Source organism: Nansenia antarctica (assembly GCF_963989245.1).
Source record: "Nansenia antarctica genome assembly, chromosome: 14".
Taxonomy (NCBI): domain Eukaryota; kingdom Metazoa; phylum Chordata; class Actinopteri; order Argentiniformes; family Microstomatidae; genus Nansenia; species Nansenia antarctica.
In genome coordinates this window covers 7115924-7141725 of record NC_137684.1, presented here as the reverse complement: position 1 = coordinate 7141725, position 25802 = coordinate 7115924, and the positions used below count along the sequence as shown (strand labels likewise).

Here is a 25802-nt window from a genome sequence, read left to right as displayed (position 1 = left end):
TAATGGCGCTTTTCCATTACAGGGCCAAAGCAGGCCAAAGCAAGCCAGCCCGCTTCGGCCTGCTTCTTTTCCCCTTTTCCATTTGTCGTCCCAGGTCGGCTCGGCTCGCTTCTTTAGCTCCACAACACATTAGTGTTGACTGTTAAATGCCGACCCACATACCTCCCGAGGGAATTCAACGCGGTGTACATAACATCTGTTTACATTGCGCCTAGCGCGGGTGGTAGCCTAGCATTGGCGCGGCTATATGACGTCATCAGTGGTCAACAAAGCACAGATCCACAGGCAATTCACATTATAGCAGGAGATTTCAACCATGTCGACCTGAAGGCAGTACTACCCAAGTTCTATCAGCATGTGAAATGTGCAACAAGAGGAGAAAAAACACTGGACAAGGTATACACCAACATCAAACGTGCTTACAAGGCTAGTCCGCTAGCTCATCTAGGCATGTCTGACCATGTGTCAATCCTCCTGATCCCAGCATACACTACCATGGGGAAAAGTGCTCCCATCACCACTAAGACTGTCAGAACCTGGCCAGAAGGGTCCGCTCCACTGCAGATCTGCCTAAATGACACCCCATGGCAGGAATATGAGCATGAGGACCTGGAACAGTACACGTCGTCGGTTCTGAACCACATAGTGAACTGCACCAACTCAGTCACCGTGGACAAACGGGTCCGGGTCTACCCCAACACGAAGCCATGGATGACTGGGAAGGTCCAAAAACTGATCAACGAGAGGGACAACGCCTTCTTCGCAGGGAAGAGCACACCGCTGTACAGCACCACCAGGGCTAACCTAAAGCGCAGAATCAAAGCGGCCAAGGCAGACCACAGAGAGAAGATTGAGGAATGCTTCCTGAGCAACGACTCCAGGCGGATGTGGCAGGGGGTTCAGCACATGACAAACTTCAGAGCCAACAGGCTCACAGCCGCAGAGGACGACCCCCTGCTGGTGGGAAAGCTGAACACCTTCTACGCCCGGTTCGACGAGGGGCGAACGGAGGTAACCACAACACAAACACCACTCTCTCCAGCTCTCAGCAGCCTCACCCTCACAGAGCATGAAGTGAGACGCATGCTGAAGGCGGTGGACCCCAGGAAAGCCTCGGGGCCGGATGGCGTCCTGGGACGGGTGCTGAGGGACTGCGCCGACCAGCTGGCCGGGGTTTTCACCAACATCTTCAACCAGTCCCTGTGCCAGGCCACCATCCCACCCTGCCTGAAAACCTCAACTATCATCCCAGTCCCGAAGAAAAGCACGGTGAGCTGCCTAAACGACTACCGCCCGGTGGCACTCACACCAATCATCATGAAGTGCTTCAAGAAACTAGTCCGGGCCCACATACTCACACGCCTCCCGCCCAACCTGGATCCATACCAGTTCGCCTAACGAGCCCACAGGTCCACAGAGGACGCCATCGCGACGACTCTCCACGCCACTCTATCCCACCTGGAGAGGGGAAACAGCTACGCGAGACTGCTCTTTGTGGACTTCAGCTCCGCCTTCAACACCATCCTCCCAGACAGGCTAGTGACCAAACTACTAGACCTGGGTCTACCACACTCTATATGTGCATGGATCAAGGACTTCCTGACCGACCGCCCCCAGAGGGTGCGGGTGGGCCCCCACACCTCCACAGCCCTCAGACTCAGCACTGGGTCCCCCCAGGGCTGCGTGCTAAGCCCCATCCTCTACAACCTCTACACCTACGACTTCACCCCCGTCCACCCCAGCAACTCCATCGTAAAGTTTGCAGACGACACTACCATGGTGGGATGCATCTCGGGGGGGGACGAGGCGGCGTACAGGGATGAGGTAGAGCAACTGAGCAAGCTGTGCAAGGTTAACAACCTGCTGCTGAACAAGTCAAAGACCCAGGAAATCATCGTAGACTTCAGGAGGAAAATGTCAGAGATCCAGCCCCTGCTCATCGACGGAGAGAGCGTGGAGAGAGTCTCAACCCTCCGATTCCTGGGGATGCACATGCGGGATGACCTGTCCTGGAAGGACAACACAAAAGACACCATCAAGAAGGCACAACAGCGGCTATACATCCTGAGAGTCCTCAGGAAGGAACACAGCAAGCAGGAGATACTGGTGACCTTCTACCGCGGCGCAGTGGAGAGCATCCTCACCTACGGCATCTGCAACTGGTTCTCCAGCTGCACTACCGTGGAGAGAAATGCGCTACAGAGAGTCGTGAGAACAGCACAGAAGATCACCGGCGCCCCCCTCCCCTCTCTGGAAGAGCTGTACAACACACGCTGTCTCAGGAAGGCCTCCAAGATCTCCAGGGACCCAACCCACCCTGGGTACGAACACTTTACCCGGCTGCCCTCGAAAAGGCGGTTCAGGACCTTGGCCGCAAGGACAAACAGACTGAAGAACAGCTTCTACCACAGGGCCGTCCAGGCCCTGAACACAGCAAAGACCTAGGTTCTGGGCCCTGGACAGTCTGGACGGATTGATGGCAGCTGCTGGACTGAAAAAATCAGGTGTAGTGCTGAGGCACAAATATGTACATTTCAAGCCTGCAAACTGCGACACTTTAAATAAATGTGCAATATGACAACCCTAGTCGTCTATCTGTACAGTATAGTACAGTGGATAGTGTACATAGCCTTTATTTATGTAAACCAGCTCCTTCCCTTCTTGTGATTTTTTTTTAAAGTGTGTTTTTTTCTTTCCTAACACCAGGGGAGCCACCCCTCCTAAATTTCGTTGTTTGGTACCTGTACTGTAGCAATGACAATAAAGACCATTCATTCATTCATTCATTCACATCGAGACCAGGGTCTAAATTTTAAGATCCGGATCTTTTTGCCAGGCTGCGTGTGACGTGTGACGCTGCACACCGTGGTCAATGGAAATCGTCATCCCATGTCCATAGATTTCTTCACTAACTGCCATCTTGAAATACCACATTCGCTCTAGGAAAATGTCACTAGAGTTTCTGTAATAGCTTATTAATAAAGATTCGAAAAATTATGCTGACCATCGTATTATCTTAGTTTAATGTCATTTCAATGAATCATAGAACTTTTATTTACAACAAGCACAACACAAAAATCGCTATTATGCACCGTCTTTGCCCGTGAATAACACCGGCTGTGGAGGTGGTACAAACACAATACTCCTTTGCTAACATCACCAGTGTCCGGTTGCTGGAGGAACCAGGACGCCGGCTACACTGCACAGTTTAGCCCGAAATATATAGAGAGAGTGCAGCACTGCATTGTTATGACGCGTAACTCCGCCTACTATCGTCTACTCCTCCTACTAGTCCGGGTCGGTTGTGTATAATGGAAACCAGAACTGTTCAAAAGCGGGCTAAAGTGGGCTAAAGTGACCCGACCCGACCTGGGCTGGGCTGCTGATGGAAAAAGGCCATAAATGCACTGAAGTGGTGTGACCTGCAACCGTCACTGGGGGGAGATGATGAGGGACGAGCCTGTTACAGACTTAAAAGTCCCCCTCCAGAGGGTGAACATGGTTATGTCACGTGGTATAACTGCCAAACTGAACTTTTCAGGTAACTCGAAACTTGGATGCGCAACTGGGACAGCAAGACAATGGGCAGCAACGACCCCCCCCATCCGTGGTCAGTAGAACAATAGTGAACAGAGACTTACGGGTCTTACATGAAGATCAGGAATAGCTGGATAGGTGAAAGCAAAGGAGCCAGGGAATCTGGTTGAGGAATTCAGAATGTATATGTAGTATGTAGTCACAGATGAGATCATAATATTTTTACATTATACAAGAATAATCTCAAAGTGCATAAAAAAAAAGCAGCAAAAGAAGCAAAAAGACAGACAATGAGTGACCTCATCCTGAACTGCAGTAGCCTAGAGGTGAGAGAGGCCGGCTAGTAATCGTAAGGTCGCTGGTTCAATCCCCACCTCAGGAGGGAGATGCATGTGCCATTGAGCAAGGCACTTAACCCTTAATTGCTCCAGCTAAATATGGCTGACCCTGTGTCTAGAGCAAAAATACCAAATTCCAACAGTTGGTTGCATGGCAATAAATCAGTAAAAGAAAAGCTGGTGCAACCAGATGACGTATGTAGAACAACAGGGCATTTGAATTGGGACTGTTAGTGGAGTGCACTAATCCGCTACAGTCAACTTCACCATAAATTACGACAGGCCTGGATCTCAGATGCGGGTATAACCGGTGGGCATAACCAGACAGCGGGTATAACCAGTCAATAGTTTCTATCTCTTATAATAGTTTCCATCTCTTCAGGCTACATCTTAACTGTCCCTCCTAAAGACCTCCTCATCCCCACTACAATTCCTCTACTATAAATCAATGCTCTTCTAGCATTGTAGCTGCCAATGGCCCCTGGTTTTGTCATAGATCACTATCTCTTAAAATTACTGATGGATAGACAATTCACTTACTTAACAAATGTATTTGTTGTGAGTCGCTTTGGATAAACCCTAACCCGTCTGCTAAATGCCAAAAATGTAAATGTAAATGTAGTTTTATTACAATCGAGTTAAGCAGCAAGGGAACAATATCCAGCATCACAGCAGAGACATTATCCAGCGTCCAATAGGAAGACAGTTTATATCAGTTTTGATCCAATTCCAAATCCTACTCATCACTTACAAAGCCATCAGTCTGGCCCCCTCCTACCTTGCCGACCTCATCCCCCTCCACACCCCCTCCCGTTGCCTCAGGTCTGACGACCAAACCACCCTCAAGACCACCAGGACCAAGCTCCGGACCTGGGGTGATGGGGCCTTTTCAGCCGCAGCCCCGTCCCTCTGGAACGCCCTCCCCAACCACATCAGACAGGCCAACACCCTCCCAACATTTAAACAGGCCCTCAAAACCCACCTCTTCAAGCTTGCCATCACCAGTTAGCCCTCTCCCCCCCTCCCCTTCCCATGTGTCCCCAGCACTACCTTCAAATCAAATCAAATCAAATTTTATTTGTATAGCGCATTTCTTACAAGATGCAACTCAATGCGCTTAATTAGACCCCTATACTTTCTTTCTCTATTTCTTTCTTGTTTCTTTTTATTATTACTACTCGATCTTTTCAGTTTGTTAAGCGTCTTTGAGTGTCTAGAAAAGCGCTATATAAGTCTATTATTATTATATTATTATTATTATATACCCTGGAATCAGTTAGGTAAATACAATGACGACTATTTTGTTTGTGATGTAATTGCTTGACGATGATGTTGCTCTGTACGTCAATTACTATCAATAGATGATGACAGAACACACAGATACAACAGAGAGATCATACACACGTATTACTATCAACAGATTAAGACAGAACATACAGATTAAGACAGAGAGACAGAGAGACTCACTTAACCAGACCCTGTGGTGTCAGCAGGCTGACTATCGCCAGGGACATTCTGGCCCTGAACATCAGTTGACAACTTGACAAGCTACAGATTTAATGATAGTATTCATAAAGCTATATAGACATGATTCAGTGATATAATTTTTAAAAAAATCACGGTTTGTTACCATTCCTTTTTCTACTGATCTCTACCTCCACCAGCCTCCCTGTTCTACATTATGATCTCTACCTCCACCAGCCTCTCCTGTTCTACACATATGATCTCTACCTCCGCCAGCCTCTCTGTTCTACACATGATCTCTACCTCCGCCAGCCTTTCTGTTCTACATATGATCTCTACCTCCACCAGCCTCTCCTGTTCTACACATATGATCTCTACCTCCACCAGCCTCTCCTGTTCTACATATGATCTCTACCTCCACCAGCCTCTCTGTTCTACATATGATCTCTACCTCCACCAGCCTCTCTGTTCTACACATGATCTCTACCTCCGCCAGCCTTTCTGTTCTACACATATGATCTCTACCTCCACCAGCCTCTCCTGTTCTACATATGATCTCTACCTCCACCAGCCTCTCTGTTCTACATATGATCTCTACCTCCACCAGCCTCTCTGTTCTACACATGATCTCTACCTCCGCCAGCCTTTCTGTTCTACATATGATCTCTACCTCCACCAGCCTCTCTGTTCTACACATATGATCTCTACCTCCGCCAGCCTCTCCTGTTCTACACATATGATCTCTACCTCCACCAGCCTCTCTGTTCTACATATGATCTCTACCTCCACCAGCCTCTCTGTTCTACATATGATCTCTACCTCCACCAGCCTCTCTGTTCTACATATGATCTCTACCTCCACCAGCCTCTCCTGTTCTACACATATGATCTCTACCTCCGCCAGCCTCTCTGTTCTACATTATGATCTCTACCTCCACCAGCCTCTCTGTTCTACATATGATCTCTACCTCCACCAGCCTCTCTGTTCTACATATGATCTCTACCTCCACCAGCCTCTCCTGTTCTACACATATGATCTCTACCTCCGCCAGCCTCTCTGTTCTACATTATGATCTCTACCTCCACCAGCCTCTCCTGTTCTACATATGATCTCTACCTCCACCAGCCTCTCTGTTCTACATATGATCTCTACCTCCACCAGCCTCTCTGTTCTACATATGATCTCTACCTCCACCAGCCTCTCTGTTCTACATATGATCTCTACCTCCACCAGCCTCTCCTGTTCTACACATATGATCTCTACCTCCGCCAGCCTCTCTGTTCTACATTATGATCTCTACCTCCACCAGCCTCTCTGTTCTACATATGATCTCTACCTCCACCAGCCTCTCTGTTCTACACATGATCTCTACCTCCACCAGCCTCTCTGTTCTACATATGATCTCTACCTCCACCAGCCTCTCTGTTCTACACATATGATCTCTACCTCCGCCAGCCTCTCCTGTTCTACACATATGATCTCTACCTCCACCAGCCTCTCCTGTTCTACATATGATCTCTACCTCCACCAGCCTCTCTGTTCTACATATGATCTCTACCTCCACCAGCCTCTCTGTTCTACATATGATCTCTACCTCCACCAGCCTCTCTGTTCTACATATGATCTCTACCTCCACCAGCCTCTCCTGTTCTACACATATGATCTCTACCTCCGCCAGCCTCTCTGTTCTACATTATGATCTCTACCTCCACCAGCCTCTCTGTTCTACATATGATCTCTACCTCCACCAGCCTCTCCTGTTCTACACATATGATCTCTACCTCCGCCAGCCTCTCTGTTCTACATTATGATCTCTACCTCCACCAGCCTCCCTGTTCTACATATGATCTCTACCTCCACCAGCCTCTCTGTTCTACATTATGATCTCTACCTCCACCAGCCTCTCTGTTCTACATATGATCTCTACCTCCACCAGCCTCTCTGTTCTACATATGATCTCTACCTCCACCAGCCTCTCTGTTCTACATTATGATCTCTACCTCCACCAGCCTCTCCTGTTCTACACATATGATCTCTACCTCCACCAGCCTCCCTGTTCTACACATATGATTGTGATGGTTACACCAAACAAAAACAAAAACAGTACTCTCAAAAACAAAAAACTAAAACGACCACACGGTGCATTCATAAAGCATCTATTGACATAAGTTGTCAGGCTACCTGCAAGTCATATCTCATCCATTTGGCTACTCTGGGCGGTGCATCAATGTGTTGTTCACCCCTCTAAATTGTACCATAGTGATGGGAATAACTGCCAATAATAGGCTAGATACTACATCTCGATTCTCTGCATATGTGACAGGTGTGAGTTCGAGGCTGTTTCCCGAATGGAACACACAAGCGTTGACCATTAGGTCACAAGGACATCCTCAAGGTCTGAGGTTTTTTTCAGGTCTCAGACAGGGCTGCATCATCACAACAGAGTGATTCACAACCGCCTCTGCTACATATACACTCTGATGCCCCAACTAGTAGTGAACAATGAAGGATTATTCCCAGGTATCTTATACTTGTCTCTCCCAGATAGCTGTCAGTGACCCAGATCTAGAACAGTGTGCGACTGCTTTCATTTACGTTTTGAGTTACATGCTTTTAGTCAGTCAGTAGTACGTGTGCGTTGGGTGTGTGTTTATTATGTTTATGCCCATGTATTCTATCCCATACCAGATACCCACCCACCCATCCCACTCCACCCACCCATCCCACTCCACCCCACCCATCCCACTCCACCCCACCCATCCCACTCCACCCACCCATTCCCACTCCACCCCACCCATCCCACTCCACCCCACCCATCCCACTCCACCCCACCCATCCCACTCCACCCACCCATTCCCACTCCACCCCACCCATCCCACTCCACCCCACCCATCCCACTCCACCCCACCCATTCCCACTCCACCCCACCCGCTTTCTCTGATACTGTTCCTCAGAAGCTTCCTGAGAAAAATCTGAATCTGAATCTTCCTGAGAAAAAGGGCGGGGATGGATCATTGACATGTTGGTTTCAGTGATAACATTGAGTGGTAATGTGACTGTATACCGGCGTGCTACCTTCCCCCCCAGTGCCATTTGGGTGCATTGCATTGCGCATGCATTATTGAGCAGATATGACGTGTTAGATGGGGCGTTCTTCGCCATTCTTGGGCTGCGTTCGTAAATTCGCTCTGTAAATCTGATCAGCACTCATGGAATGCCTCTTGTCCAATCAAATTACATGGTCGCTTTATGACGTTGAACCTAGTGGGCGCTCCGGCGCTCTCAGAGGGAATTACGAACGCAGTCTTGCTCTCATTCATACAGCAGGGTGATAGATACCAACTACAGTCGCCAGAGAGAGTCTCTCGTCTCACAACCTCCGTGTTTCAGACAGAGAGCTTCTTTGCCTTGCTGCTTTTACGGTTCTGGGGTCGCGGTCCTACAAGTCCAGAGAAAGTGTTGGTGAGTAACAGCTGTCTATGCTTCCCCTGGTAGATGAAGTATGTTGATGAACAGTTTAGAAGTAAATAAATATGGCTGCAGTCTGTCTGTCTGTCAGTCTGTCTGCAGGTTGTAAATGTCACGGCGAACCCCGCTGAAACCCACCGGTTATGTGGTTCAATTGGGTTTATTTAGTTAATGTACCAATTCACATGACGTTAATGTCAGAGGCTTAGCTACTCATAAACACATATAATATTATTTATTTTTTCGGAATGTTAAGTTGACTAGATGAATGTGCAGATGTTGTAGGATTGTTTATGCTAGTTCCTGTCACACCTACACAGCACACACTTGGTTTGGTTTCTGTTTGCCACAGAACCATGAACCATGAACCATGCCTAGTTGTATGAACCATGCCTAGTTGTATGAACCATGCCTAGTTGTATGGATCTGTCTGGAAGAGGCCTGAGGCTGTCCCAATCTATCCTGAGGCTATCCCAGTGTAACATTGCGTTGTAAACAGTAAACACTGTAGGCCTCAAATCACTAAGGGCATGTTGACAGCACGACCTTGCATGGTACAACACAGTCAGCAGGTAGAGGTCTGCTCACAACTGTGGGACATATATTATTCCAAGAAGAGGTCTGTCATGTCTGTCCTCTGACACTTAGTTAGAATGGCAAATCCTGGCTGTATTGTACTGTATGTTGTTAATGTTGTATTGTACTGTATGTTGTTCATGTTAACTCATCCACTGAGTCGTCTCAAGCCATTCTTACAGTAACATGTGGTTGTATATTGTGTAGGTTGTATATTGTGTAGGTTGTACAGTCAAGAGCAAAGGTAATGTGTTGCGTGTACTGTCATCTAATTGACTACGTGTCAACAAACCCAATTATTCCAATCAAAGGAAAACCAATGACTGCTTTGGACAAGACAGATGTAATGCGGATGACCTTCTGTTTTTTTTTATTTTCTGTTTTTTACACTGACCACGTGTGCAGTCATTTTAATTCCAGAGAATGACCCATTTGAATATATCCCATAGAAAGTCATTGGAGTACACCTCTCTAGTTGCAGATGATGGATTCAAGCCTGGAAAGTGAGTTAGGTCCAGAACAGAAAGAGCAGTTTAGTCAACTAAACCAGGTCCTGATTAGATGGCTGGTGTGAGTCTAGTTTTGACCTCATTATTCAGGTCATGTATTGTAATGACACCGCTTGCAATGTTTACACCCCGATTAGGCTATGGCATGTACACGTCTGTATACAACATAACTACCGTAGAGCACTAGAATGTATAGTACTTGTATAGGGTGATAGAAGGTAGCACATTCGTTGAGGGTTAGCCTAGTATTCTCCAGCCTCAGCGCTGCGACCTTTCCCCTAGTTTCCAGTACACAGTGATCATGTGACCAGGGAGCCTAGGGGGGGAGGGGAAAGAGTCACGTGACCAGGGAGCTGGGCTGGGGGAGGGGAAGGGGCTGTGAAACCGAAAAACCTGCCCTTCAGACGACTTACGACCCAATCTCAATAACGATGAAGGCTATGTATTGAATAGCGTTTACCCGCAGTAAATAATTAAACTGTCGGGAACGTTCCCTATTTCTATTATTATACAGAAACTCATTCACGTTTTGCGTTTTGATGGCCAAATACAATAATAGTCACACTGAGAAATGGTTCTGATATAAATGATCTGATCATCCGCTGATTCAGGATTCACAATCTTCCTGGTTGACCCTCTCGTGCTCTGATTTGGGACAGTTGCCATGGTCACCTGGTGAAATTCACGTTGCCATGGTCACCTGGTGAAATTCACGTTGCCATTTTTACACTGGGGAGAAACGCTGTCACGAACAAGCCTCTGATTACAGTAGGAGAATAGACTAACCTCTGGGTAATTAGATGTTGTTTGTTATACAGAGGGTCAGTTGGTTGCACCGTAGATAAACATGGGAGTGTGTGTGGTTGTTGTGTAGTAAATGTGTTGCGTCAGAGGCATGAGTCATTTGGGACATTGCATAGACTTCACTTTTTGTTTTGAGTCATTCATGTTTCCCACCGGTCAGGGTACAGTCTAGATAAGTCAACCTATTCAATCTCTCAACCCGACCTGGTTGGCATCTCCTGTCAGGACAAACACACCCATGTTGTGTTTAAATGTGATCATGCAGGAGTTGCGTCACTTCAGGGATGCTGCTGCAGAGCCATGTCTTCTCTCTCTCTATATTAGTTAGTGGTCACCATTGTGGTATTATAAGATGTGGCATGCAGTTGTCAATCCATTCCTGAGATGCTTTGGCCTAGTAGTAGTGCAGTAGCCAATTCAGCTGTTTCCAGTCTTGTTTGCTTCTGTGCTGTTTTGTGTGAGTGTCAGTTTACAGGAAGAACATTACGTGGTTGATATAGCAATGAAGCTAAGCATAAAACGTGCTCATGACACTAGACCTACATAGCATAGAGCAGGCCTAAAAAAACAAAAACAAAAAACTATATTAAAAAAAAAGTATAAAGATGCACATCTTTCCCCTATTTGCCAACATATTTCATCTTATGATGTTGTGTACATTGTGTTTGGGGGTTGAGAGAAGAATTGTCTTTGTTGTTTTTTTAGGATACTGTATCCACCTCTGAAGTACCTCTCTCACCTCTTGATGTGTGTGTCTGGTAGCCCTGATAAGACGGAAATAACTCTCTCATGCTCTCCCTGTCTGAGCCTCAATACCCCCGTAAATGGAATGACGTAACATGAGGTGAAACGTAGGACTGAGTCTCGCCACAGATTAGGTTTACCTAATGCCTTTAATAGTTTTGGCTTCAATTGGTTTAATGATGATGATGATGATGATGATGATGATGATGCTTGGTATTTAGGTGGTGGTCGGTACACTGCTTTTAAAGATAGGCATAGGCCTTATCTAGGGACAACACTGATCACACCATGCCACCAACACATTTGGATCAAGGGTCAGTATGGCCATGTTGACTGAGAGATAAGCATTAGAAGCTTACATGGGTACAATGCACAGGTAATCATTACGTAACTCTACCTATGCCTTTGGTGACCCTCCTGAAGGGGAAATTCCATTGAATGGATTTACCAGTATCTACAATGTAAACCTTAAACGTGAAACCTATTGGCATTTGCATTACATTTTTGGCATTTAGCAGGTCTACACCTTTATCCAAATACTAGCTTAGTGGCCTTGCAGTTAGTGTCCGACCCTGAGGTTGGGAGGTCGTGAGTTCGTTCCCCGGCCGAGTGATACTAAAGAGTCAAGACTATAAATATGGTACCTGATGCCTCCCTACTTGGCACTCAGGGGTTGGATTGGGGGTAAGACCCTGCGACATACCAGCGTCATGTCCAGGGGGGGTACTTGTACATCAAGCTGCATCACGCTATGGAAACAGGAGATAGGCTCCTGCTGCCTAAGGGCCATTAGGCCTGAGAACCATCGGTTCTCAAGGCTTACTTACTTACTTTATCCAAATCATTTGTCTTAAGTGAATCATCTGTCGCTACATCTCTGCTCGGGCCAGGGGCTATTGGCAGTCAGGATGTTTGTTTTATTGTTATTATTATTTAATAGTAATAAAGGGGTAGTCTATAAAAGAATTACAAAATATCTAGGTTACACAGTAACCCCGGTGTCTGCAGCAGAGAACGTGGTGTCACCGACGGAAACAGCATGTCCGAGGTCACACTGACCTGAAAGAGAAAGGTTGTTGTCTTAGATAACCCCTTTTTCCTACTGAACTTTTAGGAGTCTTGAAATACTTAGAACAGATTGAGTTAGCCCACTTCATAGAAAGATAGATAGATAGATAGATAGATAGGTACTTTATTGATCCCTATGGGGAAATTAAGGCTTTACTGCAGCTCACACCACAAACAACAACAACAAAATAAAGTGACAATTGAATAATAGAGTAAAATAAAAAATACACATAGAGACATCTGAAACATTTAAATAGAGTGGACAACAGTGATCATGTGATTCCACTCTATTCTAATTCAATCCAGGCACAGAGAGACAGACAGACTAGAATAGGAGTCAACACTTACTACTGTGTGTCAACCGCCCCTTTCACTCGCTAATCCTCTGACAACCAAGTCTGAGGTATCTCCCTGGAAACCGTTTCCTTTTTGTTTACATATTGGAATTTACCCTCCGATGTGTAACCGGCGAAGAATGGCACCATTGATTTCTAGGGAATGGACAAAAAAAAAAAAAAAAAGGATGCAGGATGTTTCCGCTGATGCATGTTAATGGTCTGGGAATCGCTGGCCAGAACCCAGATTTAGATGCTCCAGACTGTGTGGTCGGTCACAGTTTCTCTGTGTTGAAGAGTTGGAGTGGGTTACTGTTCATTGTGCATTTCCCCTCCGTCGTTGTGGAGACTAGTCATGCTGTTGCCTCATGTCTAACTCAAGAGAACACTACAAGCTGTTGAGATATAGGCCTAGGCTACTACGATTATTACCGAGCCGAAAAAACCTACTAGATCATCCCTGAATCAAGTTGTGACCGCTGTTCTGTTTCAATTAAGTGAATACAATTTGAAATGTTCATCCCGTCCACTCACTTCCTGGTTGTGCGCATCCCTCCCTTTCTCCTCCCCTCCTTTCTCCTCCTCTCCTCCTCTCCTCTTCTCCTCCAGTGACCCTGTGCAGCAGCCAGCATGGCAGAAGCTCACCAGGCGGTGGCCTTCCAGTTCACCATCACACCAGATGGCGTCGACCTGCAACTGTGCCACGAAGCCCTGCGCCAGATCTACCTCTCCGGAATCCACTCCTGGAAGAAGAGGTTTGTCCGCTTCAAGGTGAGCTCCGCCGTAGAGGGGAGAGATGGACAATGGGCCGGTTTTACAGACGAGGCTTAAGCATTTACATTACATTTACATGAACATTTTTGGCATTTAGCCTTTATCCAAAGCGAATCCACTCCTGGAAGAAGAGGTTTGTCCGCTTCAAGGTGAGCCGCGAGGGCCGTAGCACCGTAGTAAAAGGGAAGAGATGGACAATGGGCCGGTTTCACAGTGAAGGCTTAAGCGTTTTACAGTTACATTTTTGGTATTTAGCAGACGCCTTTATCCAAAGCGACTTACAGCAAACACATTTGACTAAGTAAGGGAAAGTAATCTGTGCTCAGGCCTGGAGCCATTGGCAGTCGTCATGCTTTCTTTACTTTGACACTGGAGAAACAGTACGGGGGGGGGCTGATGTCTTAAGCCTAGTCCTGGACTAATTCTCTCAATGTGAAATTTCCATTGAAGATGCTTTTAAGTCTAGGATTAGGCTTAAGCCTTGTCTGTGAAACCAACCCTCAATGTAAAATCTCCAGTGAAGATGCTTTTAAATCTAGGATTACGCTTAGGCCTTGTCTGTGAAAGCGGCCCTATAAGAGAGAGAGAGAGTGAACTAGACTGGAGGGAGAGATACGGAGGAGGATAGTTTGCGCCTCCTCAAGGTGGCGGGTGGATGTTTTGACTGGACTCTGCTGTTGACGGTTCCACTGGTTTCGTTCAGACATTTTGCTAACGTGCATTAATACCTACATCCGCTGACTATAACCCCTCCTACAGAAGAGTATTGGTCGGTCATCGTTTTGATGTTGAGCTCCTTGGCTTTAGGCAGTGTCAGCTGACAGTTACGCTAGCTACCCCCTAATTACACATTCACACATACAAGACCTCCCTGTTTCCTTCCTTGTACCCTGCAGCTGTGCTCTGATACTGATACTTAACCCTGTGTGTGTGTGTGTGTGTCTCAGTGTGTCTCACATGATGGGTGTGTTTCATACCATTCCTCATTCCCTTCCATGCATTCCAATGAGCCCATCCTCCTATTTCTACCTCTTCTGTTTGTCTTAGGACGGGTTTAGGAAAGAATTCAGCAAACTCACTGTTAGTAGTACACACACACACACACACCCACACCTCTGCCAGTAACTGACCCTACCTGTTCTTGGTGTCCAGGCTGTCTGTGTTTGCACAGCACACACTCAAACCCACTGACCCCATTCCCGCTGAGTCATTCTAAACCCCCTGACCCCACACGCTAGCTGCTTCTCACGTAGCCAAGAGGAGAAACCATAACAATGACTTTGACTTTGATAACAATGATTTTTGTAGCACCCATATCTGAAAGCATTATGACTGACAATGTGTAATGTTACAGAAAAGCCTTTTGTGTGTGTGTGTGTGTGTGTGTGTGTGTGTGTGTGTGTGTGTGTCAGAAAACTGTCCACTCATCTGACCCTGAACTGCACTGACGCAACACTCAACATCATTCCCTGTTTTGTCAATAGTACATTACGGATGAGACTGAAGGATTGGATGGAGAATCTCTTAATGTCCAGTGTGTGATGCTGTTGCTCCAGGGCCGGCCGCTGGCATAAACACTCTATGAGGTTGTTTAGGTCCTCAACCGCTAGAGGGGGGGGGGGGGGTTGCACTTGTGCCGTCGATTTATCGCAAGCCACCTCTCGTCAATCAAAAACTCTTGTTTAGTGCCCATGAAGTCCTAGGGCCGGGTCTGAGGTTAAACCCCGCCCCCCCAAGACCAGGACAGATTCTCCAAAGTCTTTCCTTGCTTCCTCATGTCCTCTCTCCTCCTCGTCTCCTCCTCAAAACTCATTGGAGGAGAATGTCCATGCGGGGGGGGGGGGGGACCTCAGACCTCCTCCTCCAATGAACATTCAGAGGGGGATTTGAGGAATCAAGGATCAAGACATTTTGAGATTTGGCCTACATGTTCGTTGTTTGACCCTCTGACCCCCAATGCCCATTGACCCCAAAACCCTTTTTTAATCCTCTGCTTCCTCCTCCACAGAATGGGGTGATGACGGGCGTCTACCCGGGCAGCCCAGCCGGGTTCCTCATCGTCACCACAGGCTACATGTCTTCCACTTCCTACGCCAAGCTGGACCCCTCTCTGGGACTAGTGGCCAGACTGGGCAACCACATACCTGTCAGGTGAGGGTCCCACCAGCCAGCCAACCGCCACGCAAGGCTGTCTGTCTATGTTCTATGAAACCAGTGGGCTTTCTTTCTTTCTGTCTTTCTGGAGAGAACCGGAACAGTTTGGGCTACTGTCTGTTAGGGACAGGACAGTACAGTAGTCACCTGGCACAGTCCTGGAGGGCCACATTGTGTTACTGTAGTTATTGTTGTTGTTGTCAGCACTGTCACACCTGATTCAAGTGAATAGAAGCAGGTATTTTTGTAGTGTCGGGCCGTGACAAAAGCCTCGTCCCCTGTCGCATTCCTGGATCAAGGTAGGGCGGGCGGCCACTGTGCTGGAGAGAGAGAGTCACTTACAGGCTGGTGGAGGCAGAAATCGGGAGCCCCGCAGATCACTCATTCCGTCCCATGCATTACAATGAGCCCGTCCTCCGATTTCTACCTCCATCTAGCCTCCCCTTTATTCACTGGTGTGAATTCACAACCAAGAGTAGATAGACATGTACATTTATGCTTGGTGCCCCTGTTAGAGACATCATCAGATTATCTCTGGGTTGAGTCCTTCAGTCTAAAAACATGTTGTAAAACCACTGATTTGAGTCCCAGATAGATGATGACACCCACAGCCCCCTGCTGAACGTTCATTTACACCTTAACCAAGGCGTTTGCATAACATTGTGCAACGTCATGCTTCCTGGACCATCCCTGGTGGCTTGTAGCCAGTCAGGTTTCGGATCGATATTACGATCAATACTATGGGTGATGGTTAGCCTCAAGAACGTCGAGCAGTATTCTGACTAGACAAGGGAGCATAACACTAAAGCTTTCCTTAAAAAAGGTTCTTCACCTACCATGTATGTACGCAAATCAAATACTTCTATCGATCAAATGCACAATGTACATCTGTAAACGTACAATGAAACGCGTAATACAAGCTACCTTTCAACACTGCAGTGAAGTACAAGGATAGGAATAAAATCAAGTACCGGTAATTACAATACAATCATATACAGTCAACATTCAAAACAACCAACAAGCAGCCATAGTCATAGAGTCGGTGAAGATATGGTTGGTGTGATAAGTTTGTGCTAGGCCTGTTTATATCATATTTTATTGCTTATTGTTACCTATTGTAAAACAAACATCAAAGGGCTTTGCAGACAGTCTAGATGCTGACTTACTGGCACTGCTGCTGGTAATCAGGCCATAAAACTAAGGTCGCGGGAACTTCAAGTATAGCCCTAGCGGTTAGCGAAGCCGGCTAGCAACCAGAAGGTCGCTGGTTCGATCCCTGCTTCAAGTTGCTGGCGTCATATCTAAGGTGCCTACCGCTGCTGTTGTGCCTGTGAGCAAGTGCACTTAACCCCTAATTGACTGTGTGCCGCCTAGAGCAAAGAATACACTTCTGTGACTAATTAATCTAATCTAATCAGGACATAAAACTAAGGAAGCAGGAAGTTTGGAAGGATTTTATTTCCCTCAAGATCAATATCTGCTGAATACAACCGCTCCTACAGGAGAGTGGTGATCGATCATAGTTTTGAGGTCCTTGGCTTTAGGCAGGGTCAGCTGACAATTACCCCGAGCTAACCCCAACCACCCCTAATCACACGGTCACACATACATGACCCCACCATTTCCTTCCTTGTACCCTGCAGCTGTGCTCTGATACTGATACTTAACCCTGTGTGTGTGTGTGTGTGTCCCCCATCTCTCTCTCTCTCCCTCCCCCATCTCTCCCCCCCCCCTCCCTCTACAGTCGGTACATGTCAGAGGACAGCCAGCGCATGGTGGGGGGGGTGCTGGTGGGCACGGGCCTGTGGGTCACCATCATCTTCATCATGAGGAACGCCCTGAAGTGCCTGCTGTCCTGGCACGGGTGGATGTACGCCCGCCATGGCTCCATCAACTGGAGGACACGCTTCTGGCTGGTGAGAGAGAGAGAGAGAGAGAGAGAGTGTGTGTGTGTGTGTGTGGGGGGGGCACACCCCCATATGTTTAATACTGCACTTATATTTGAAGAGTTTGGTTCCAAAACACTAGCTATAGACAATATCCATTTTCACTATTCTTGGTTTTGTTACATGGGTTATATATATATATAAATAGGAATAGCCAGATTGATTACAACTGTGATATTATGATTGTTAGGTAAGAAAATAACGTAACACAGATCCTGTCGTTTCAAATGTATCATAGAGGGTTTTTATGTCATGACATCAACTGATGCAACTGAACTGTTAACATGCTGCATGAATGCTCAGCACTACACTAGAGTCATAGGGCCCAAAGTTTATGTGAGGCTGTATACACCCACACACACACACACACACACACACACACACACACATACACACACACACACACACACACACACACACCCACACACACACACCCACACACACACACACACAGTGACCGAAGGTAAGGACATTAAGGACAGTACGCATCTAAAATGGAGGCCAAATAGAGTCCAGTAAACACCGTCTAGGACAATCATAGTGATCATGGTCATCTCCACTTCCATTCCTTCACCTCCTGCCTGCTCTCCATTGAAGCGTTCAGTGTGACATTCCTCTGGGAGAATGTTGACATGCTTCCAGCCTCTCAGTTGGTGTGTCCTTAGAACTCTGGGTGTGAGCTGCTAGGATGGATCACATCAATCAGCTACTTGGGGAGGAGAATGTTACCTGCTTTTCCACCAAGGCACTTTGAAGGCCGGTTCCAAGCAGGTGCCTAATCATCGAACCAGTTCCTTGCGTTTTCGACAGCAAAAGAACCGGCTCTTGGTCAGGAAAAACCGGTTCCAGAGTGGCACCTTCATTTGGCTGGTCTAGAACTAAGAACCGCTTGGGTCAGAGGCTGGGGGCGGGATTATCGTGCCCAACCAAGATAGATATCGGTGTATCATTAATATATATTTGATTTGTTTAGCTGTAATGTGATCAATTCCTGAGTAGTCGATGCTAGGTAGCTAGCTAAATCAACTTAGCGAGCTAGCTTACAACAAAGGCTAGCATTAACATATTGTGTTCGGTATTAATAATAATCAAAACGTGTTAGGTAATTTACCTTTCTTCTTGAACGTAACGCCGTCCATAGCAATTGCGACGAGCAGCACAAATATGCATAAATGTTGTGCTTGAAGTTGGCGCATTGCTAGGAAAGCGGAGACGTATACAGTGACGTAATGGCGTGGCTCTCTTAAAGCAAACCGGTTCTTAGAAGTTGAACCGACTGCGAACCGTCACGAGCACCAGCCCAGAACTAGAACTCTGTTCGCGTTGGTGGAAAGGGGGTATGAGGGAATGGCTGCACAAAATAGTTTTCCTTGTGTTGCAGTGCCGTTTTAAATTCCAATCTTTTCCCCACATGACACCTGAGTGTTAGCCATGTGATGTGTCTTAACCAAACACAACTCTTGAGTTAGCCATGTACTTTTGACCTCTGTTTTCCTGTCCTGTATACCAGCATAAGCTCAGGACTCGCCTCTACACTAAGCCCATCATGTAATAGGCTCATCACAACGACCCAAATGGGTTTATGATGACTTCATCTGTCTCAAATCCAGTTTGGTCAGTTCTGTTGTGGCGAGGTTAAACTGGGGGTGGCGGTAGCCTAGTGGTTAGAGAGGCCGGTTAGCAATCTGAAGGTCGTTGGTTCGATCCACGCCTCAGGTGGGAGCTGCAAGTGACTTTGAGTAAATCACTTAACCCCTAATTGCTCCAGGGGCACCAACAATGGCTGATTCTGTGCCTAGAGCAAAACATACTGAATTCCAACAATTGATTGACAAGCTGATTGCAAGGCAAATAATAAAAACGTGAAAAGAAAAGAACATGAAAGTGCTGCAGTGGTACAGGGACACGTTTAACCCTCATGACTCACTGGGCACTTTGCCTTACTTCCTAGCGTGTAGGTTGAGGTGAACCAGTAAGCTCATTTCATGTCTCCTGTCTCCTCCCTCCCTTCCCTCACTCTCTGTCTCCTCCCTCCCATCCCTCACTCTCTGTCTCCTCCCTCCCTCCCTTCCCTCACTCTCTGTCTCCTCCCTCCCTCCCTTCCTTCCCTCTCTGTCTCCTCCCTCCCTTCCCTCACTCTCTGTCTCCTCCCTCCCTCCCTTCCCTCACTCTCTGTCTCCTCCCTCCCATCCCTCACTCTCTGTCTCCTCCCTCCCTCCCTTCCCTCACTCTCTGTCTCCTCCCTCCCTCCCTTCCCTCACTCTCTGTCTCCTCCCTCCCTTCCCTCACTCTCTGTCTCCTCCCTCCCTTCCCTCCCTCTCTGTCTCCTCCCTCCCTTCCCTCCCTCTCTGTCTCCTCCCTCCCTTCCCTCCCTCTCTGTCTCCTCCCTCCCTTCCCTCACTCTCTGTCTCCTCCCTCCCTCCCTTCCCTCACTCTCTGTCTCCTCCCTCCCTCCCTTCCCTCACTCTCTGTCTCCTCCCTCCCTCCCTTCCCTCACTCTCTGTCTCCTCCCTCCCTCCCTTCCCTCACTCTCTGTCTCCTCCCTCCCTCCCTTCCCTCACTCTCTGTCTCCTCCCTCCCTCCCTTCCCTCACTCTCTGTCTCCTCCCTCCCTTCCCTCACTCTCTGTCTCCTCCCTCCCTTCCCTCACTCTCTGTCTCCTCCCTCCCTCCCTTCCCTCACTCTCTGTCTCCTCCCTCCCTCCCTTCCCTCACTCTCTGTCTCCTCCCTCCCTCCCTTCCTTCCCTCTCTGTCGTCCACAGTTATTTGTGAAGTTGTTCTCTGGCAGGAAGCCAATGCTGTACAGCTTCCAGAGTTCGCTGCCACGCTTACCCGTCCCCGCCGTCAAGGACACCACAAGCAGGGTGAGTGTGACCGCTGAGGTAATGTATCAGCTGTCCGATCAGCTGCCTCGCTCACCGGCCCTGGTTCAAGGTCACCACCAGTGCACCGTCAGAAGCGACCCCCGAGCTTATCTCAATCCTCCCCTTGTAACCTCTCCAGAGAAGCCAGAGAAGGAGTAGTACTGAAATATATCGGTTTCACAGACGAGGCTTAAGCCTCACACTTGCAGTGGAGAATCAGGTTAAATCACACTTGCAGTGGAGAATCAGGTTAAATCACACTTGCAGTGGAGAATCAGGTTAAATCACACTTGCAGTGGAGAATCAGGTTAAATCACACTTGCAGTGGAGAATCTCCATTGAGGATGCTTTTTAGTCCAGGACTAGACTTAAGCCTTGTCTGTGAAACCGGCCCAATGATTCCTGTATCCAACCACTGCATATTAGGTGTCCGTGTTTTACTTTGAATCCTTCCATCAAAGCAGTTGCTGGTACTCGCTGTGACTTTTTGACTTCTCAAATATGAACGGTGGCTTAGTGATGGATTAGCATAAGTTACATATGTAACTGTGTTTTTGGCATGGACAAATGAATTTCTGTCTCGGCAGACGTAAACAAGAAATCAGTTGACTGTCATCTAAAGCTGGGCGATATGACCTAAAAATATTATTATTATTATTATTATTTATTTTTTTGCCCGCTGCCTTGTGCAACTCGCAGTGTCACACACTTTTACCACTCGGCTGCGTGCCTCTGTTTGTGATGCTGGAATAAATTAGGCTTCAGACAAACTTTATAGCAGACAGTGGTTTGCTCGAGGTCGGACGCTGCACCACCCAACCGCTTTTTTGGGGAACAAACATTTATTAACAAATCTATTTTATCGCCCAGCTCTACTGTCATCAGACTAGGATTTCTTGGAACCCTTCCCTCTCTTAGAGGAAGTCAGAACAGGAAGGACAGGATATGAAGTAGAGGACATAGGTAGACTGTTATGTTGATACACCTCACTGTCGTCACCGCGGCAACTTCATCACTGCTCTCTCGGCTCGAGCGTGTTCGGTCCCTTTAAAAGCCCTCTTCTTCTCCTCGAGCAATAAAGCATCGCTTGTACTGAAGAACACGAACGTCACAGCCCAGCAGGCTCTCTAAAGAGCTTCCAAATGGGGTAACGAACCAAAGCCCATGTTTACAAAAGACTCGAGGATAGGTTTACACAGATAAGGCTTTTCAAAAAGGAGAGTGAAGGATGACTTCCCTGGGCTGTCTCCTCCGACGACGACTTTGGTAGACAGTGAGACACTGTTGCCCTCCGGGGAGAACCACTGAAGCATGATACCTCTGTCTTCTCTGTCTGGCTAGTCCACACACACACACACACACACACACACACACACACACACACACACACACACACAAACACTCCCCTCCTTTAGATCAGTAATTACCTCAAGGAACAATAAAGAAAGATGCCTTTTAGAAAGAAACACACACGGCCCCTGTCTCTCTCACAATACTGTACATCAGTCAGTCAACCAGTCAACCAACCAATCCATCATCAGCTTCTCCTGTCACCACCTCAGCTCATTAGGAATCCAGATATCGTTGCTGTGATTCAGCATATTGTGCCCATTCTTGTCAAAAGTGTTACTTCTATGTATTATTTTCTATTATTGTGGTATTCAAATATATTAATATGTATATTAATGCAAAAATATGAATGGATTTTCCAGTATCTGGAGTCGGTACGTCCCCTGATGGATGACGACCAGTATGATCGTATGGCGGCCATGGCCAAGGACTTTGAGAAGAACCTGGGCCCCAGACTGCAGTGGTACCTGAAGCTCAAGTACTGGTGGGCCTCCAACTATGTGAGTCGGGAAGCACCACACCACCTCTCCCAGCAGCTCTGTCGGTGTCAGTTCTGTAGGGAGGTCACTCTGTTGAATCATTTATAAGGAGCCAATATGAAAAATATCTGTTGTTCGACCCACACTAACACCTTTCCCTCTCTCTTGTTCTGTGCTTTCTTCTCTCTCTCTCTCTCTCTCTCTCTCTCTCTCTCTCTCTCATATTCTCTTCTTTCTTCTCTCTCTCTCTCTCTCTCTCATATTCTCTTCTTTCTTCTCTCTCTCTCTCTCTCTCATATTCTGTTCTTTCTTCTCTCTCTCTCTCATATTCTGTTCTGTTCTTTTTTCTCTCATATTCTCTTCTTCTTTTTCTCTCATATTCTGTTCTTTTCTCTCTCTCATATTCTGTTCTTTCTTTCATTCTCTCTCAGGTCAGTGACTGGTGGGAAGAGTATGTCTACCTCCGTGGTCGTAGTCCTATCATGGTCAACAGCAACTACTATGCCATGGTAAGAGATCAACTCCCCTTTGATTGGTCACCAAGAGATCCCGCCCCCTTTATTGATGGTCACCAAGAGATCCCTCCCTTTTGAGTGGTCACCAAGAAGCCATGTTCTCTCAGGGGGACATTGTTTAAGATTAGGTAGTTAATTTGTTTGTTTGGTGGCACTCGAAGAACATTCCAGAAGCTTGTTGCTCAGAGAGTATTGAACCTGTCTGGAATAAAGGGTGACCTAGTGAAGGACAGACAGACAGACAGACAGACAGAACTGAGGTGATTGGTGTGGAGCAGGGTGAGGCTGGTGGAACGAATGTTGATGAACCCGTTGAACCCGTCCTCTGATTTCGATCTGCAAAAACACAGACAGACAGACAGACAGACAGCTGAGGTGATTAGTGTGGAGTCATGTCTCCAGATCTAGGATGCATCACCTGCTCCTCCCAAGGCTGCCTCTGCATTGTTCTGTCATGGTTGAGTGCTGTGCTGTCATGGTTGAGTGTTGTGCTGTCATGGTTGAGTGCTGTGTGCCTCTCCCGTTGTCTCCCTCTGACATGACCACTAACAGCCCTCGGCCAGGTGAGCCCCACCCTCCTCCTGGCCTGCTACCATCCTGCAGGTGTTCACTCCAACCCTAACCTACCTGCAACACACCTGCCGTGTTTACCTCAATCAGGCGTGCCAGGGGACGTGTTAACCTGTCTGTTAACACGCTTGACAACTTTAAGACGCACGCAGAGCCTCTCTGGCAACTGTGGCCGATGATATAATGATTTCCAGTGGGAGCGATCTGTCTTTCACACGGTAGCCGCGGGGCTACTTAGACAAATGTTTTTGTTGTAAGTCGCGTTGGATAAAGGCGGCTGCTTTACATGCCAAGAATGTGAACGTAAGGGGCTGTTAGGATGCAGCTTCAGGCCTCAGGGAGGGAGAATGTGAAAAACGTCGAGAGGTGAACCTCCGTTTGGCCCGGCTCAGCTCAGACACACCTGATTCAGCCAATTAGCTGATTTGTTCGATCCGGTCCGTTTTTTGGTATTTAGCAGACGCCTTTATCCAAAGCGACTTACAACAAATACATTTGTCTATGCAAGTAAGTCGTCTATCCATCAGTCATCGTAAGAGATAGTAATCTATGCCTGGATCCACTGTGGTTCTTTAGGAGCAGGGTTGGTGACCGCTTCCCTAGCCTGACCTGTTCAGGGGGTTCAGGGGAATGTGAAGAAGTGACTCAGCGAAACAGAAATCCACCAGTGGAGCTGAATTCCGGGGGGTTCCTATGGAACACTTAACTTTGTATTTAGACTTAAGGCCGTTTAAGCGTTGTGTTTGCATCATATGGCTTTACATGCGTGGAAGTTTTGGGAAATCAGATTAAACGAAAAGCCAGTCACAAGGTTTCTTCAAGTGACCAATAAGCTGTGTCATTGAACCCCCTCTGTCATCACCGGGGTGGGGGTGGGGGTGGAGGTGGAGGTGGAGGTGGAGGTGGTGCTGAAGTTGGTGCTGAAGTTGGTGCTGGTGCTGGTGGTTGTTAGGTAAGAGTGTGTTAGGTAAGAGCACATCCCACTAAGTGATGGAGCTGGTCTGGTGTCTGGTCTGGTGTCTGGTCTGGTGTCTGGCCTGGTGTCTGGTCTGGTATCTGGTGTCTGGTCTGGTGTCTGGTCTGGTGTCTGGTCTGGTGTCTGGTGTCTGGTCTGGTGTCTGGCCTGGTGTCTGGCCTGGTGTCTGGTGTCTGGTAGGGCTGGGTATCGCCACTGATTTCCCAAAACGATTCGATTCCGATTCACAGCTTTCGATTCGATTCGATTCCGATTCGATCTAGTTACAATATAATTTTTTTGCTTGAATATGAAAGAGATTCTCCGAACTAATGCTATAAATGGTTCAAGGAACCCTATAACATGTAGCATTGTTAAACATATCAATGAATTGACTCCAAAGCAGTTACATTAATGTACTTTTTATTTACATATGACTTTGCTTTTGTCCAGCTCATCTCTATCGTCACATTTTTTAAATCCAAAATGCACCCAGACATCTGACTTTAAGCCTGGTGGTGACTTGAGTGTCCCTGCCATCGCCATGTTTTTAGATTTTAGTGTTGAGACCTCACGTTGCGTGAGATATGATAAATTCTTGTAGCGCGAGATCTGGCCACGAGATCTCGTTGCGGGTTGAAGCTGCAAGCAAAAAAATAATAAAAATAAATAAATGAAAGATCGATCTCGGGATTTATGAATCGATAATCGCTCATTTAATGAAGATCGATTCAGAATCGGGAAATCGATTTTTTTGAACCCTGGTCTGGTGTCTGGCCTGGTGTCTGGTGTCTGGTCTGGTGTCTGGCCTGGTGTCTGGTCTGGTGTCTGGCCTGGTGTCTGGCCTGGTGTCTGGTCTGGTGTCTGGTCTGGTGTCTGGTCTGGTGTCTGGTCTGGTGTCTGGCCTGGTGTCTGGCCTGGTGTCTGGTGTCTGGCCTGGTGTCTGGTCTGGTGTCTGGCCTGGTGTCTGGTGTCTGGCCTGGTGTCTGGTCTGGTGTCTGGCCTGGTGTCTGGTCTGGTGTCTGGCCTGGTGTCTGGTCTGGTGTCTGGCCTGGTGTCTGGTCTGGTGTCTGGCCTGGTGTCTGGTGTCTGGTCTGGTGTCTGGCCTGGTGTCTGGCCTGGTGTCTGGTCTGGTGTCTGGCCTGGTGTCTGGTGTCTGGTCTGGTGTCTGGCCTGGTGCCTGGTCTGGTGTCTGGTCTGGTGTCTGGTCTGGTGTCTGGCCTGGTGTCTGGTCTGGTGTCTGGCCTGGTGTCTAGTCTGGTGTCTGGTGTCTGGTCTGGTGTCTGGCCTGGTGTCTGGTGTCTGGTCTGGTGTCTGGTCTGGTGTCTGGTCTGGTGTCTGGTGTCTGGCCTG

The 25802-nt window shown here is 47.5% G+C and overlaps 1 protein-coding gene across 1 annotated transcript in view; it reads left to right on the top strand.

The window, feature by feature from the left end:
* Positions 1 to 8663: 8663 nt before the first annotated feature.
* cpt1ab (carnitine palmitoyltransferase 1Ab (liver)) overlaps positions 8664 to 25802 on the top strand; it is a 44016-nt gene continuing 26877 nt past the window's right edge. Inside the window, exons 1-7 of the mRNA XM_080545275.1 lie at positions 8664 to 8801; positions 13453 to 13614; positions 15626 to 15768; positions 17516 to 17687; positions 20479 to 20580; positions 22293 to 22430; positions 22841 to 22918. Of these exons, the coding sequence (XP_080401401.1) occupies positions 13474 to 13614; positions 15626 to 15768; positions 17516 to 17687; positions 20479 to 20580; positions 22293 to 22430; positions 22841 to 22918 (774 nt within the window). The 5' untranslated portion in view covers positions 8664 to 8801; positions 13453 to 13473. The remainder of the gene's footprint in view (positions 8802 to 13452; positions 13615 to 15625; positions 15769 to 17515; positions 17688 to 20478; positions 20581 to 22292; positions 22431 to 22840; positions 22919 to 25802) is intronic.